Here is a 17,532-nt window from a genome sequence, read left to right on the forward strand (position 1 = left end):
CCCCCCCCCCCCCCTCTAACCGCGGGCTACCAAGCGAGCACTCTTAAACTAAACCAAACTGTCCCATTTAGAATTTATCATTTCGGATCAATTTATTATTTTAATATAATAACAGCAGGGATTAAAAGCTAAATAAAAGGACGAAAACTTAATAAGCAATTTCAATTTATTTTGTAAAAAGTTGGTTTTAGACCTCGTTGACGGTTCCGTGTTTAGTGGAGGTGTCAAAGGTCACGTTGAGTACCACAGGTGAACCAGGTCGAACTGTGACTTGTGTTTTAGCTGATTTATACCTGTGAGAGAATATCTATGTGAGAACAGATGGATAGAACATGAGTTAGGAATTGTATCACATACATCAACATATGTGGATAACACTCAGTACCAGTGTCTTGCCGCAAGCTGTTGATTATACGGCGTAATGGTATTTATTCGAGAACTGACCAGAGGCGTAGCGACCCTTCCCGGCGACCGGGGACAAACTTTTCGGTTTGCAACCCCCCCCCCCCCTCATGATTTCGATTTGCACCCCCCTCAAGCTTTGAATTTGCATCCCCTCTACCTTTCAATTTATTTTTCCAACCCATTTTCGCGCCCCCTAAGGTCGGCGCCCGGGTACATATGTCCCTGGAATTCCTATACTTCAAGCTACACCTGTATACTGATCCAAGTTTCAGCGCTAACACACCAAGACTTCTGCTACCACTGCAGTGCCAGAAGATCATAAACATAACACACGCCCTAATCCTAACTCACTTGAATAATTGCCATATATTCAAAGTTTAGCCGGACCCATCCAATACGATCAGGCCACACCTTTTACACATCACATCAAACGCACCTGGACACACATCACCAATCAACACATTTAATCACACATCACCAATCAACACACTTAATCACACATCACCTATCAACACACTTAATCACACATCACCAATCAACACACTTAATCACACATCACCAATCAACACACTTAATCACACATCACCAATCAACACACTTAATCACACATCACCTATCAACACACTTAATCACACATCACCAATCAACACACTTAATCACACATCACCTATCAACACACTTAATCACACATCACCAATCAACACACTTAATCACACATCACCTATCAACACACTTAATCACACATCACCTATCAACACACTTAATCACACATCACCAATCAACACACTTAATCACACATCACCTATCAACACACTTAATCACACATCACCTATCAACACACTTAATCACACATCACCTATCAACACACTTAATCACACATCACCTATCAACACACTTAATCACACATCACCAATCAACACACTTAATCACACATCACCAATCAACACACTTAATCACACATCACCAATCAACACACGTAATCACATATTACCTATCAACACACTTAATCACACATCACCTATCAACACACTTAATCACACATCACCAATCAACACAATTAATCACACATCACCAATCAACACACTTAATCACACATCACCTATCAACACACTTAATCACACATCACCTATCAACCACTTAATCACACATCACCAATCAACACACTTAATCACACATTACCTATCAACACACTTAATCACACATCACCAATCAACACACTTAATCACACATCACCAATCAACACACTTAATCACACATCACCTATCAACACACTTAATCACACATCACCAATCAACACACTTAATCACACATCACCAATCAACACACTTAATCACACATCACCAATCAACACACTTAATCACACATCACCAATCAACACACTTAATCACACATCACCAATCAACACACTTAATCACACATCACCAATCAACACACTTAATCACACATCACCTATCAACACACTTAATCACACATCACCAATCAACAAATTTAATCACACATCACCTATCGACACACTTAATCACACATCACCTATCAACACACTTAATCCCACATCACCTATCAACACACTTAATCACACATCTCCTATCAATACATCTGTTATATACCATCTAGCGTTCTTCTTCACCTACCTAGCAACACTGTAGGTGATATTGTAAGTGCCTGGTATCAGAAGTCTCCAGTATTCTCCAAGATCTGACGTGGTCATCACGTGATTGATGCCAGACACACGCACCTGAGCGTTAGTTATTGGAGCACCCTTGCTTGTCTTGATGACGCCTTTCACTCCCATATGTGTCTTCATGAACAATAATATTCATTAAAACTTCCATAAGTTACTCTATGTTAGTTTAATATTCATTGACTGTTAGAGAATTTGCTAGTATTATTCGTTATACCGAGAACAACTAAGGAAAATAATACGAATTTTAACTTTATAACCTATTTTTAATCTACTGTAAAGTGGAATTACACCAACCCTAACCATAAAAACCTAGCTCTAAATTCGTTTTAAATTGTGGGCTAGGAAATAGAACAACTTCTTAATTAATTAATAAGTTTTTTTTTTAAATTTTTATTTTTGTATATATATAGAAAAAGTTAGAATAGGCTACATAAGGGAATTGTGTGAAGGCATCATGGACTTTTTCTAAAAATATGGTTTCCGTGACAACGACGGCCATCTTGAAAACAACAACAACCGTTAGTGGAGGTTTCCAGACTCGAAACCTAACATAAATTTTATATTGATCGTATAATCAATGATCTTCCTTTTACTAACTCTAACAGAGTCAGCGGGCAAGTCTTTATAACAGAAAACATTCTAGATACATAATTTTTTTTTAATTTTAAAATGTTTACAATACGGTGAAATAACCTTAAATTGAGAATTTAACGGTAATTCACCGTACAAAATTTTGAAAATTAAAAAAAAAAAAATTTCTATTGTGCTTTATGTTACTACACTTTTGTTTTGCCATATTTCATTTATTTGATTAATAGTTGTTTTCCATGCTACTTTTAAAGCCCCTTTTGTCGATGTAATCTCATCATTTATTCTTTCACAATTGTCTCAACCTTCTGCCACCGCCTACCAGTGTTTCTTCCAGAGATTTTTTCTCCGGGGGGGGGGGGGGGCGCTTGAGATTTTCGGGGGGGGGGGGGGGGGGGCGGGGGCAAGATGCCTGGAAGAAACTGCCGCCTACCTGCTCTATATAGGTGAGGAGAGCGTCTCTGTTGACATTCCAGAGCGAGGTTAAGTTTCTCCTGGACGGGTACTTGCAGCATGAGATCTCCAGGGTGATGTCAAAGGTGTTGCTGTGTAGGTAGTTGTAGTCTTGCATGCCACCTGGCGAATAACAAAATGACATGGTTAGGTGTCGATGTGTAGGTAGTTGTAGATTTGCTTAAGTAAAAAGTTGAGAATCCTATTTAGACCTTACGATCCAATGGGCAGATGAAGTCGAGTTCTTATGCTTCTTAACCTCGGCATATGAAAAGAAGATGTGGTCAGCACTTTGCCCAGCCGTGTTTACTTTCCCTAACATGAGTTAGGTACCCATCAGAGCTGGATGAACTCAGGGACCCTCTACTGGCTTAAACTCGGGTTCGAACTAGCAACCTTCGGGTTAGCAGACTAGCGGTGGTCTTGCATGCCACGTAGTAAATAACATAAAGACAAGATCAGATGTTGATATGTATTCAGGTGTAGCATTGCGTGCCGCCCGATCGTAAACCGCATCTGGTTTGACAAAACTTGTTGTTTTTTCTAACAACTCTAAAGGAAAGCTATCATCGCTTGAGTGAAGATGAATACTAGTCACAGCGTATCACTCAACAAATCGTGTTACTGCCCTTGGATGTGACGTTAACTTACCCTTAATACTGTACCAATAAGCACCGTTGGTTATCCCCCCTGGAAAATCATATTCGCCATTACACTGTTTGCCGCGGTTCATAGTGGGATGGGCGTTGGCATAGGAACGGGCTAGAGATTTGAACGTGTTATCATCAGGTGAAGCAGAGTATACGTACTGTGGGAAGAGGAAGTTTTTTTTTTTACACACACATTACATCAGCAATTATCTTAACTGTATAGTGTTTACCTGCACATTATATCAACAAATATCTTAACTGTTATAGTTTTTAACAGCACATTATATCAATAAATATTTAACAAAAGCCTGATTAAAATTACCAGCACATATTTCAATGCTATTTTTGCAGTGGTTTATTCGTGTATGGTAAAAACAGACAAATACATCAATACATGTATTTTGTGGCAGTAGTATCTTCGTGCATGGTAAAAACAGACAAATACATCAATACATGTATTTTGTGGCAGTGGTATCTTCGTGTATGGTAAAAACAGACAAATACATCAATACATGTATTTTACGGCAGTATTATCTTTGTGTATGGTAAAAACAGACAAATACATCAATACATGTATTTTGTGGCAGTAGTATCTTCGTGTATGGTAAAAACAGACAAATACATCAATACATGTATTTTATGGCAGTAGTATCTTCGTGTATGGTAAAACAGACAAATACATTAATACATGTATTTTGTGGCAGTGGTATCTTCGTGTATTCTAAAAACACACAAATACATCAATAAATGTATTTTGTATAACGGCAATGTTAGTGAGATAAATCTGTATCATAAAGATAAGTCACATTTTTTTTCTCTGGTCTTAACATTATCAATTTCTTAATCCTTACTTCCATCGTAATTGTAAAGAGCGCTTAACTCTATCGATGTTTAGAGTTGCTAGATAGATTTTTTAAAAGTATCAGTTTGTGGATTTGAGTGAGTAGTTTGCATTCTTGCTACTTTAGTGTCAACGACTTATAACACTTTCTTTTACGAAAACTGGCTAAAAAAACCATGTCCGTAACAAATGCGAACTACGAAAGAAATCCCAAATATTGACCTAGACACAAATAGCCACGAAGAAATGAAAAAATAGCTCTTTTTACTTTTTAATACCTTTAAACCATTTCTATATTTGCATTTTCTTTTTAGTCCTCGTTATTTAAAAAAATGTTATTTTAAAAAAAAACGTTATTTTTTAAAAAAAAAACGTTATTTAAAAAACTTAATTTAAAAAAAAACGTTATTTAAAAAAATGAAAAAAAGAGCTCTTTTTAATCCCTTTAAACCATTTCTATATTTGCATTTTCTTTTTAGTCCTCGTTATTTTAAACAATGTTATTAAAAAAAAAAACGTTATTTTTTTTTTAAAAAAAAACGTTATTTAAAAAACTATATTTAAAAAAAACTTTTTTTTTTAAATTTAAAAAAAAAACTTTATTTAAAAAAAAGTTATTTAAAAAAAACGTTACTTAAAAAAACAACGTTATTTAAAAAAAGAAGAAAAAAACAACAATAAGTTATTTACTGATGGAGTAATTAGTTGATACTTGTGGTCATCGAAGGGGTAGTTAGCAACTAGCGAACCCCCGTGAAGGGTGGCGGAAAGGACAAAGTTTGGTTGGGATTTGATCCAGTCCATGACGGCCTGAGTCTCGGGCTGGATGATGCTGTTTTTCCAGCGAAGAGCCGGAAAATTCCGGTTCAGGTCAAGACCTGGGGATAAAGTATAGAATGGAGTTAGCGTTTCTTGGGTACTGTTAACAAAACGTCGAGTTAACAAAATGTCGAGTTAACAAAATGTCGAGTTAGCAAAATGTCGAGTTAACAAAACGTCGAGTTAACAAAATGTCGAGTTAACAAAACGTCGAGTTAACAAAATGTCGAGTTAACAAAATGTCGAGTTAGCAAAATGTCGAGTTAACAAAACGTCGAGTTAACAAAACGTCGAGTTAACAAAACGTCGAGTTAAAAAATTTGTCGAGTTAACAAAACGTCGAGTTAACAAAACGTCGAGTTAACAAAATGTCGAGTTAACAAAACGTCGAGTTAACAAAACGTCGAGTTAACAAAACGTCGAGTTAACAAAACGTCGAGTTAACAAAACGTCGAGTTAAAAAAATGTCGAGTTAACAAACGTCGAGTTAACAAAACGTCGAGTTAACAAAATGTCGAGTTAACAAAATGTCGAGTTAACAAAATGTCGAGTTAACAAAATGTCGACTAGTAAAAGTGTGTTTAGATTTTAGAATATTAAAACAGTGTTTGTAATTTTTAACATTTTAAAGGTTATAAAATATATTATGCAACAACGCAGGTGTTCCTCCTTGCAAACTTTTGTAAATGACAATCTTGACTGCATTTTGTTTTTAAAAACGTGGGGTTCAAATATTATAAATCAAAATTGATAACCGTCGTATTCAAAAGATATTGGTGAATTGGATGTTGATAAAAGTTGAACTGGAAAAGACACTTCATTCATCCGTCTAATCAGCATGAAAGTAGGGTCTAGGATAATGTATACTTCAAATACTTATTTTAAAAAGTTAATTGAAATTATATATCCTCAGCGGGTCTTTTTCTTCGAAGGTGTGTGTGTGTAGGGGGGGGGTGTGGGTGGGGGTATAGAGAGGGGGGGGGAGAAATGACAACCGTACAGGCTCATTATATTTCTAGCACACTTTTTACATAAATCTCTCATCGCATTATAGCTTATATTCTTTTACCACCAGAAATAAACCGGGAGTGATCTCCCCTAAACTTTCTAGAATATTCTTATATAAAAAAACAGGGGATGGGAACTCGGGATATAGACATGAATTTTAGTTTATTTTAAATACTTAAACTTTTTAAAATAGAATAAAATCTCGTAGAAAAAATAATTGCCCACCAGTGAACGCCAAATAAAATGTGCATAATAGTGCGGAATATTATTAGTACTTTATAAATTTACATTAGTTTTTGAGAAATCGGAAATAGCGTATATTAGTACTTCCGGTGAACGGAAATTACTCCAATTTTAACAGAAGGTACAGAATTAGATCTTTTACTTACATGTGAAATTTCATTTATCTATCTGAAGTAGTACTCAAGTTATAGGCTTTTGAAAAATATAAAGTAGAAAAAGTACCACTTTCGTTTATCGGAAATCGCTCAAAAGTTGATAGGGATCTACGATTTTGATAAAATACTTATACATGAAATTTCATTAACCTAGCTGTAACGGTACTCAAGTTATCGTGTTTATAAACACACACACAAAGACACACACACACACAGACATACGGTCAAGATTGCAAAATTATGTTTTTCCGTATCAGTGAGGTGTAAAACGTCGAGATTTGCAAAAAATCTCGTTTTTTTTTTTGCACTATTACAAGACTTTCTCTATACTTCGTATATACGAGAAAGTAAAAAAAAAAAAACAACGTAACTCTCTATGCGTTAATAGCTAGTGTTTATTTTACAAAGACGGCAGAGTTACCGTTCTTGTTGCTACGCCCCAATATGCTGTCACAATCCCCTTCCCTCGAGATCTCGAACCCGTCAGGATTCATGGTCGGCATCAGGTGGATGTCCGTCGTGTCCACCAGCTGGGTCACCCTGGGGTCAGTGCCGTAGTTGTAGAGCAGGTACTGGGCCAGGTACAGGATGACCTCCCTGCCCACAGCCTCGTTGCCGTGGATGTTGCCGATGTATTTGAACCTGGGTTCACCGACCTCCCTCACGTTCACTCGGTCAGATATCTGTTACCACAGAAACGTAATGTGACATAAATACTAAGTCAAAATATATTTTAATTTATATTCAACTAGCGTTCCCTTCCTCGCGCGTTGCCGCGGTGTTAGGATAAAGTCTGAAGAAATATATTAGCAGAGTTTCATCAATGCATTAACATACTATATTCTTTGACGTATGACCTTGTTTAATAAAACTGCGTCATTTAATTGTAAACAATACCTGCACGTTTATCATATTCATCGAGGCACTGGTTTACCTAAACTACCGCCCAGCACGCCGCATGGAGTGCTGTAAGAAAGCCTTGAGTGTACGTTAATCACTCACCGAAATATGAGTGCTGACCACACTATCCCTTCATATGCCGACTTCGCAGAAACATGTGAACTCTACTTATATGAAAAGAACTTTATAAACGAACATTTTCTGAAAAACTAGCCAGAATAACGAACAGTTTTAATTCAAAAAGAAATTAAAGAAAGGACAACGTTAAGTTAAATGGGCCCAATGGACAACTTTCTGACAAAAGTAACCTTAAAAATGAACACATTTCTGAGAAACGAACCTGAATAACGGACAAGTTTCTCCCACCCACGGACTCGCCGATGTGATAGACACGAGCCAGATTGGGGTAGTTTGAGACCAGCCGACGGAGGAGCGCCTGCAAGTCCTTGTAGTTGTGGTACTTGTCCGTGGAGATAGTCGGGGTCGCTCTCTCGGACACATTCGCAGACTGGACAGTGGTCAAGGCACAGACGGCAGCGATTAGAAAAATGACCCAGCTCATCTTGATTCTACTGGTGAAATACCTCATCTCCTTTGAAAAAAGCACATAAATTACACGATAATTCTAGAAATATAATAAGTTGAACAGTATTTTAACAGTATTCTACCAAACGACTAATCCATCCGCATTGGATATAGATACTAGTAATTACACAAAGTAACATATAAGCTGTTTAAAAAAACAAAACAAAACTATTATTAACTTCACCACCATAAATGCTGTCACGGTGTATACTTCTTCTGAAACTGACGGCCTACACAAATTGTCTTTTTACTGTTTGAATCAAACCTAATCAAAGGCGTAGCAAGGGTGTGGCGGAGGGGGGGGGGGGGTGCGGGCTGCACCGGCTGACACCCTTTAGGGGGGTGACCCAAAGAAAAAAAAAATTCAGAAGAAAAATGCTTTTTTGCCTGTCCGATTTATAATTTTAAGTACAAATTTAGTAATTTATGTAGATATATAGATATATATTTTGTTTCTTGGGGGGGGGGGGGGGCACCACGCAGTGCCGCACCGGGTGACACCCGACCTAGCCACGCCACTGAACCTAATTAGGTAACTGTTGTAACGAAGCTTCATTAAATTAATTACACAGGTGTAAGAAAAATAGCAACATGACGTATAGGTAAGACACGTTCTTAATTAACTCACTGGCATCCGAGGTAATTGCCCAATGACCTTTGTTCCCCGAAATTCCAAATGTAATTATGACAGTCTGTGGTGTGATGGGGGAATACATTTTTGAGCTCTGTCACCGACTAATTAACTAATTAGATATTTTGTTGCGTAATTTGAATGTATAGTTTGTGAAACCAGAGATTTGTTATTCGTTATATGATACACGTTGTGTTTATAACGATTTGGGTTAAAATCACGAATACAGTTTGATGTAATTTAAGTAACCTTTAACAACACTTTTATTTGACCAAGATTAAACGAGAGAAATGCTCTGAAATTTAACTGATCTCCTTAAAATAAAGCACGTATTAAGAAATATAACACATTGTCAAATAAATAAACCGGGAGTGATCTCCCTTAAACTATATCGTATATTGTTATATGAAACAATAGGGGATGGTAACTCAGGATATAGACATGATTTTTAATCGATTTTAAATACTTAAACTTTTTAAAATAGAATGAAATCTCGTAGAAAAAGAATTGCACACCAAGTGAACGCCTAATAAAATGTGCATAATAGTGCGGAATAATATTAGTACTTTATAAATTCACATACGTTGTTTGAGAAATCGGAAATAGCGTATATTACTACTTCTGGTCAACGGAAACTTGACAGAAGGAGGAGAAGTAAATCTTTTACTTACATGTGAATTTTCATTTATCTATCTGCAATAGGTTTCAAGTTATAGGCTTTTGAAAAATTTAAAGTAGAAAAAGTTTCACTTCCGGTTATCGAAAATCGCTCAAAAGTTGATACGGACCTACGATTTTGATATAATATTTATATATGAAATTTCATCAAATTAGCTGTAACGGTACTCAAGTTATTGTGTTTACGGACAAACACACACAGACAGACACACATACACACACACACAGACATACGGACAAGATTGCAAAACTATGTTTTTCCGACTCAGTGAGGTGTAAAATGTCGAGATTTGCAAAAATCTCGATTTTTTTGTCTGCACGATTACAAGACTTTCTCTATAGGCTACTTCGTATGTATCTATATATATAAAGCAAAGTGGTCAAGTGCCCGATAGGGCACTTCCCGGCGCCGCAGGCGCGTCAAATTTGGCACGATGGTGCCATCGGGCAATAGAACACGAAGGCCGGTGACGGTTGGCCGAAAAGTCTACGGAGAAGGGGTCAAAACTGACCTCGACTGACCGGCGCCTGATATGGGCTATATTACGAAAAAAAATTTCCTCAGACGACCCCCCTTGAAATTTTGTGTGGTGGTAGGAGAACGCCTTGGGGTGTCACAAAAAACTCGCCATGTCCGGGAAAAATCGGGAAATTGGTCAAAACTGACCAGTCGTATTTCCCTATATAATCTTTGTATTTTATGGGAAAAACAGAGGGTCATTTCAAAACGGATTTTAGGGCACTTACCCTGTTTACATCTGGCTAATTTTTGGCATGTTTATAGGTAAATGGCTTGACCGTAGGGCAGACCTGTCGGTCTTACTCAAAGCCTTCGACGAGGGCTAAAAAGTGACCGCGAGTGAAATTCTCTTTATATGAGCTCTATTACGAAAAAAAATTTCCTCCGACGACCCCCCTTGATATTTTGTGAGGTGGTAGGAGAACGCCTTGGGGTGTCACAAAAAACTCGCCATGTCCGGGAAAAATCGGGAAATGGGTCAAAACTGACCAGTCGTATTTCCCTATATAATCTTTGTATTTTATGGGGAAAACAGAGGGTCATTTCAAAACGGATTTTATGGCACTTACTCTCTTTACATGTGGCTCAGTTTTGGCATGCTTATAGGTAAATGGCTTGACCTTTAGGGAAAACTGTCGGTTACACTCAAAGCACTCGACGAGGGCTAAAATGTGACCGCGAGTGAAATTCTCTTTATATGAGCTCTATTACGAAAAAAAAATTCCTCCGACGACCCCCCTTGAAATTTTCTGAGGTGGTAGGAGAACACCTTGGGGTGTCACAAAAAACTCGGCATTTCTGGGAAAACTTCGTAAAGCGGTCAAAACTGACCAGTTGTATTTCCCTATATAATCTTTGTATTTTATGGGAAAAACAGAGGGTCATTTCAACGCAGACTTTAGGGTACTTAAGCTCAGTATATCTGGCTAATTTTTTGCATGCTCCTAGGTCAATGGCTTGACCTTTAGGGAAAACTGTCGGTTACACTCAAAGCCCTCGACGAGGGCTAAAATGTGACCGCGAGTGAAATTCTCTTTATATGAGCTCTATTACGAAAAAAAAATTCCTCCGACGACCCCCCTTGATATTTTGTGAGGTAGTAGAAGAACACCTAGGGGTGTCACAAAAAACTCGGCATATCTGGGAAAACTTCGTAAAGCGGTCAAAACTGACCAGTTGTATTTCCCTATATAATCTTTGTATTTTATGGGAAAAAAAGAGGGTCATTTCAACGCAGACTTTAGGGTACTTAAGCTCAGTATATCTGGCTAATTTTTTGCATGCTCCTAGAACAATGGCTTGACCTTTAGGGAAAACTGTCGGTTACACTCAAAGCACTCGACGAGGGCTAAAAAGTGACCGCGAGTGAAATTCTCTTTATATGAGCTCTATTACGAAAAAAAAATTCCTCCGACGACCCCCCTTGAAATTTTCTGAGGTGGTAGGAGAACACCTTGGGGTGTCACAAAAAACTCGGCATTTCTGGGAAAACTTCGTAAAGCGGTCAAAACTGACCAGTTGTATTTCCCTATATAATCTTTGTATTTTATGGGAAAAACAGAGGGTCATTTCAACGCAGACTTTAGGGTACTTAAGCTCAGTATATCTGGCTAATTTTTTGCATGCTCCTAGGTCAATGGCTTGACCTTTAGGGAAAACTGTCGGTTACACTCAAAGCCCTCGACGAGGGCTAAAAAGTGACCGCGAGTGAAATTCTCTTTATATGAGCTCTATTACGAAAAAAAAATTCCTCCGACGACCCCCCTTGAAATTTTCTGAGGTGGTAGGAGAACACCTTGGGGTGTCACAAAAAACTCGGCATATCTGGGAAAACTTCGTAAAGCGGTCAAAACTGACCAGTTGTATTTCCCTATATAATCTTTGTATTTTATGGGAAAAACAGAGGGTCATTTCAACGCAGACTTTAGGGTACTTAAGCTCAGTATATCTGGCTAATTTTTTGCATGCTCCTAGGTCAATGGCTTGACCTTTAGGGAAAACTGTCGGTTACACTCAAAGCCCTCGACGAGGGCTAAAAAGTGACCGCGAGTGAAATTCTCTTTATATGAGCTCTATTACGAAAAAAATTTTCCTCCGACGACCCCACTTGATATTTTGTGAGGTGGTAGAAGAACACCTAAAGGTGTCACAAAAAACTCGGCATATCTGGGAAAACTTCGTAAAGCGGTCAAAACTGACCAGTTGTATTTCCCTATATAATCTTTGTATTTTATGGGAAAAACAGAGGGTCATTTCAACGCAGACTTTAGGGTACTTAAGCTCAGTATATCTGGCTAATTTTTTGCATGCTCCTAGGTCAATGGCTTGACCTTTAGGGAAAACTGTCGGTTACACTCAAAGCCCTCGACGAGGGCTAAAAAGTGACCGCGAGTGAAATTCTCTTTATATGAGCTCTATTACGAAAAAAAATTTCCTCCGACGACCCCCCTTGATATTTTGTGAGGTGGTAGAAGAACACCTAGGGGTGTCACAAAAAACTCGGCATATCTGGGAAAACTTCGTAAAGCGGTCAAAACTGACCAGTTGTATTTCCCTATATAATCTTTGTATTTTATGGGAAAAACAGAGGGTCATTTCAACGCAGACTTTAGGGTACTTAAGCTCAGTATATCTGGCTAATTTTTTGCATGCTCCTAGGTCAATGGCTTGACCTTTAGGGAAAACTGTCGGTTACACTCAAAGCCCTCGACGAGGGCTAAAACGTGACCGCGAGTGAAATTCTCTTTATATGAGCTCTATTACGAAAAAAATTTTCCTCCGACGACCCCCCTTGATATTTTGTGAGGTGGTAGGAGAACACCTAGGGGTGTCACAAAAAACTCGGCATATCTGGGAAAACTTCGTAAAGCGGTCAAAACTGACCAGTTGTATTTCCCTATTTAATCTTTGTATTTTATGGGAAAAACAGAGGGTCATTTCAACGCAGACTTTAGGGTACTTAAGCTCAGTATATCTGGCTAATTTTTTGCATGCTCCTAGGTCAATGGCTTGACCTTTAGGGAAAACTGTCGGTTACACTCAAAGCCCTCGACGAGGGCTAAAAAGTGACCGCGAGTGAAATTCTCTTTATATGAGCTCTATTACGAAAAAAATTTTCCTCCGACGACCCCCCTTGATATTTTGTGAGGTGGTAGAAGAACACCTAAAGGTGTCACAAAAAACTCGGCATATCTGGGAAAACTTCGTAAAGCGGTCAAAACTGACCAGTTGTATTTCCCTATATAATCTTTGTATTTTATGGGAAAAACAGAGGGTCATTTCAACGCAGACTTTAGGGTACTTAAGCTCAGTATATCTGGCTAATTTTTTGCATGCTCCTAGGTCAATGGCTTGACCTTTAGGGAAAACTGTCGGTTACACTCAAAGCCCTCGACGAGGGCTAAAAAGTGACCGCGAGTGAAATTCTCTTTATATGAGCTCTATTACGAAAAAAAATTTCCTCCGACGACCCCCCTTGATATTTTGTGAGGTGGTAGAAGAACACCTAGGGGTGTCACAAAAAACTCGGCATATCTGGGAAAACTTCGTAAAGCGGTCAAAACTGACCAGTTGTATTTCCCTATATAATCTTTGTATTTTATGGGAAAAACAGAGGGTCATTTCAACGCAGACTTTAGGGTACTTAAGCTCAGTATATCTGGCTAATTTTTTGCATGCTCCTAGGTCAATGGCTTGACCTTTAGGGAAAACTGTCGGTTACACTCAAAGCCCTCGACGAGGGCTAAAACGTGACCGCGAGTGAAATTCTCTTTATATGAGCTCTATTACGAAAAAAATTTTCCTCCGACGACCCCCCTTGATATTTTGTGAGGTGGTAGGAGAACACCTAGGGGTGTCACAAAAAACTCGGCATATCTGGGAAAACTTCGTAAAGCGGTCAAAACTGACCAGTTGTATTTCCCTATTTAATCTTTGTATTTTATGGGAAAAACAGAGGGTCATTTCAACGCAGACTTTAGGGTACTTAAGCTCAGTATATCTGGCTAATTTTTTGCATGCTCCTAGGTCAATGGCTTGACCTTTAGGGAAAACTGTCGGTTACACTCAAAGCCCTCGACGAGGGCTAAAAAGTGACCGCGAGTGAAATTCTCTTTATATGAGCTCTATTACGAAAAAAAATTTCCTCCGACGACCCCCCTTGATATTTTGTGAGGTGGTAGAAGAACACCTAGGGGTGTCACAAAAAACTCGGCATATCTGGGAAAACTTCGTAAAGCGGTCAAAACTGACCAGTTGTATTTCCCTATATAATCTTTGTATTTTATGGGAAAAACAGAGGGTCATTTCAACGCAGACTTAAGGGTACTTAAGCTCAGTATATCTGGCTAATTTTTTGCATGCTCCTAGGTCAATGGCTTGACCTTTAGGGAAAACTGTCGGTTACACTCAAAGCCCTCGACGAGGGCTAAAACGTGACCGCGAGTGAAATTCTCTTTATATGAGCTCTATTACGAAAAAAATTTTCCTCCGACGACCCCCTTGATATTTTGTGAGGTGGTAGAAGAACACCTAGGGGTGTCACAAAAAACTAGGCATATCTGGGAAAACTTCGTAAAGGCGTCAAAACTGACCAGTTGTATTTCCCTATATAATCTTTGTATTTTATGGGGAAAACTGGGTAATTTCTACGCAAATTTTAGGGTACTTACTCTTTGTATAACTGGCTAATTTTTTGCATACACCTCTATAGATAGATGGGCCGTATGGAAAACCTGTTGGTCAGCATTAAAGCCCTGGAAGAGGGCTAAAAATGACTGCGAGTGAAATTCTCATTATACGAAATTTGGTCAATTGGTCTATGAGCAGGGGAGGTAACTTTTTAATGTAACAATTTTTTAATATTTTGTATACTCTTTTTAAGAAAAAACAAAAATCATAAAGTATAGCATTGTTTTAAATGGATATTGTGTTATAAATTAAGTTTTGTATTGTATTGTAATTGTAAAATTAATTGCAAAAGTAATTTAATATAATATTTGATTGATAATTTTTATGAAAGCCCTTTCAGTTCTAATAACCTTGCGAGTAATAAGTTGCGAATATTCTATCAATTTATGGGTACTAAAAAAGTACCCCACTGTATAAATTTAGACATTTAATATAACAGCCATTCGCCTATTAATTAATCATTCAATTTCTCAACTTTTTTGAAAACCTAAGCGAAGCTAGGCAGTATGCCTAGTAAGATCATAAAAAAAACCAGTCAACTCACTGGTGTCCATTGATTACATTTAGCAGATCTCTGCCACGAGTAAATCGATATCTGATTAAGAGAAACCAACTTTTTATAAACACTAAGTGGTATTTTTAGTCATTGGTTGTTCTAATTAAGTCGTGTAATGATGGTCTATTTTAAATGAGGTTTATTCACAAGATAATTATTACTACACTGACAACTATTAGACATCTACTGTAGATAAGTATCAATCTATTTTGGTTTTATCCATCTACCCCTTTAAAATGCTTCTTTTTTTCTAGCTCAAGAAGAAACATTGTTTAACCATGATTTTTGCAAAACATTATATATTATTATAAAATCATTTACTCGTTATCATAAGTCATGCATGTATCGAAATTCCCTGAATACGACCAAATTTCGTTCGGCGAGGGGGGGGGGGGGGGGGGGAGGGGTGCTGGGAGAAACTCTGGTCTTGATCTAGACTCGATATCAGTGTGTAGTATGTTTGGGTCATTTTGTACAAAAAAATTTAAAAATTTGATGGCTAGTTTTGAAAATATTTCTCACACAATTTAACCTTTATTCGCTTAATGGAAAGTTACATTATAAAATCTTATTACATGATTTAAAAAAAAAATCACACATTTATTTTACTACAATGGAAAATGAATTTTAAAAAAAGCTATATTATTTTAAATAAAATAGTTTGGTTTTTATTTTAGCAAAAAAAAAAAAAAAAAAAAAAAAAAAAAAAAAAAAAAAAAAAAAAAAAAAAAAAAAATCCGTGGAAGGGGAATAACTCTTTTTAAAAGCTTTTTAAAGGCGAAATAAATTTTTCTTTTTCTGCCCCCTTAATATTTTTTTTTAATAAATAGTGTAGTGGAACACAGGCTTGAAATGTATTTCTTTGATCCAATGCTTGTATAAGGTTTAGCATAGCTGTGATCGTGTTATTTTTATTGTTGTTGAGTGGAGGGGGAGAAAGAGGAAATGGAACCATCGTTCTAAGACACACAAACGTACATACGTACGTACATACATATATTCACTGACACACACACACACACGTATATATATATATATATATATATATATATATATATATATATATATATATATATATATATATATATATATTTATATATATATACATGCTTACGGCATAAAACGAACAACATAAAAACCAACTGCGTGGAAAAATACTGCATAAAAATAGACTTACAGAATTAAACTACGCAGCATGAAGCAGACAGAAAAGGGTAAAAGGGTGAAATGGTAAAATAAACATAGAAACAAACAGACAGTATGTAAATAGATAGACAACATATAATTATACAGACTACATAATACCTTGATAAATAGCATGCAAACATAAACAGAGCGCTAGCATGTAAACAGGCAGACTGCTTATAAAAAGACACTAGGAAACCCATGACGTGCCCATTGACCCGAACCCTTGACACACCCGATGTAAACAATTCACGCCATCTTTATTGGAGTGTTGTGTTTTCTTGTTGTGTCCCCTGTCTTATAGTGACGACTAGAAATGCTAGACGTGTTTACCTGTGCTGTTTCGTTCATGCTTCAAGCAGAGTACACATTCTCCTGTGTTAATAAATGACATATTGACAAGAATAACAAAGTAGGTCACCTTTATATATTTCTATTTAAAAATTGGATTCTATTGATATTCGGTTTTTGGCAAGTTTTTAAATTCGTATTTAGAAATGAAGGTAAATGTGTCTAGTATGTCGGTTGTGATTGTTGACTTCCTTGTGTATTACAGATCTCGGGAGAATTTTTACAACTGTGTCCGATAATGGAATCTTTTTTAAAAAAGGGTTGTTAGGTTACTGGTAGTTAACTAAATACACACATGGCTGGCTAATGTCAATACTAACCCTGTCCCTAACCCTAAACCCAACACTGGTCCTACCATACACCTAACCCTAATTTCTAACCATAAAATTAGTAGAGATTACAATACTACTAACAACCCAACACCACTTTTTTCAGAAGAAGATTCCATTATCGGACACCAGTATGTATAATCATCCTAAATCTCAACTTCCTCGACATAAATAAATCAATGATACTGTTTAAACTCGCCGAAAAGTATTTTAAACATAGTGAAAAATGGATTTCGTGGTCGGGTGGGAGGGATTATGATGG

General features: G+C 37.2%; 1 protein-coding gene across 4 annotated transcripts; it reads right to left on the minus strand.

The window, feature by feature from the left end:
* Positions 1-155: 155 nt before the first annotated feature.
* On the minus strand, positions 156-16,763 carry LOC131951145 (carboxypeptidase D-like). 4 transcript variants are annotated; one of them, XM_059313435.1, is made up of 8 exons: positions 16,711-16,763; positions 8,087-8,338; positions 7,268-7,529; positions 5,312-5,499; positions 3,782-3,938; positions 3,111-3,253; positions 2,037-2,203; positions 156-293 (listed from the first exon to the last, which is right to left on the minus strand). In XM_059313435.1, the coding sequence occupies exons 1-8, from the start codon at positions 16,723-16,725 to the stop codon at positions 188-190; spliced, it is 1,290 nt and encodes a 429-aa protein (XP_059169418.1). In that variant the 5' UTR covers positions 16,726-16,763; the 3' UTR covers positions 156-187. The 4 variants fall into 4 exon arrangements, with proteins under 4 accessions (XP_059169418.1, XP_059169421.1, XP_059169419.1 ...); XM_059313438.1 differs by lacking the exon at positions 16,711-16,763 and adding an exon at positions 8,511-8,576; XM_059313436.1 differs by lacking the exon at positions 16,711-16,763 and adding an exon at positions 8,516-8,566.
* Positions 16,764-17,532: the final 769 nt, after the last annotated feature.

This window comes from Physella acuta, unplaced genomic scaffold (assembly GCF_028476545.2).
Source record: "Physella acuta isolate Inbredline_101_S28 unplaced genomic scaffold, ASM2847654v3 ptg000801l, whole genome shotgun sequence".
NCBI lineage: Eukaryota > Metazoa > Mollusca > Gastropoda > Physidae > Physella > Physella acuta.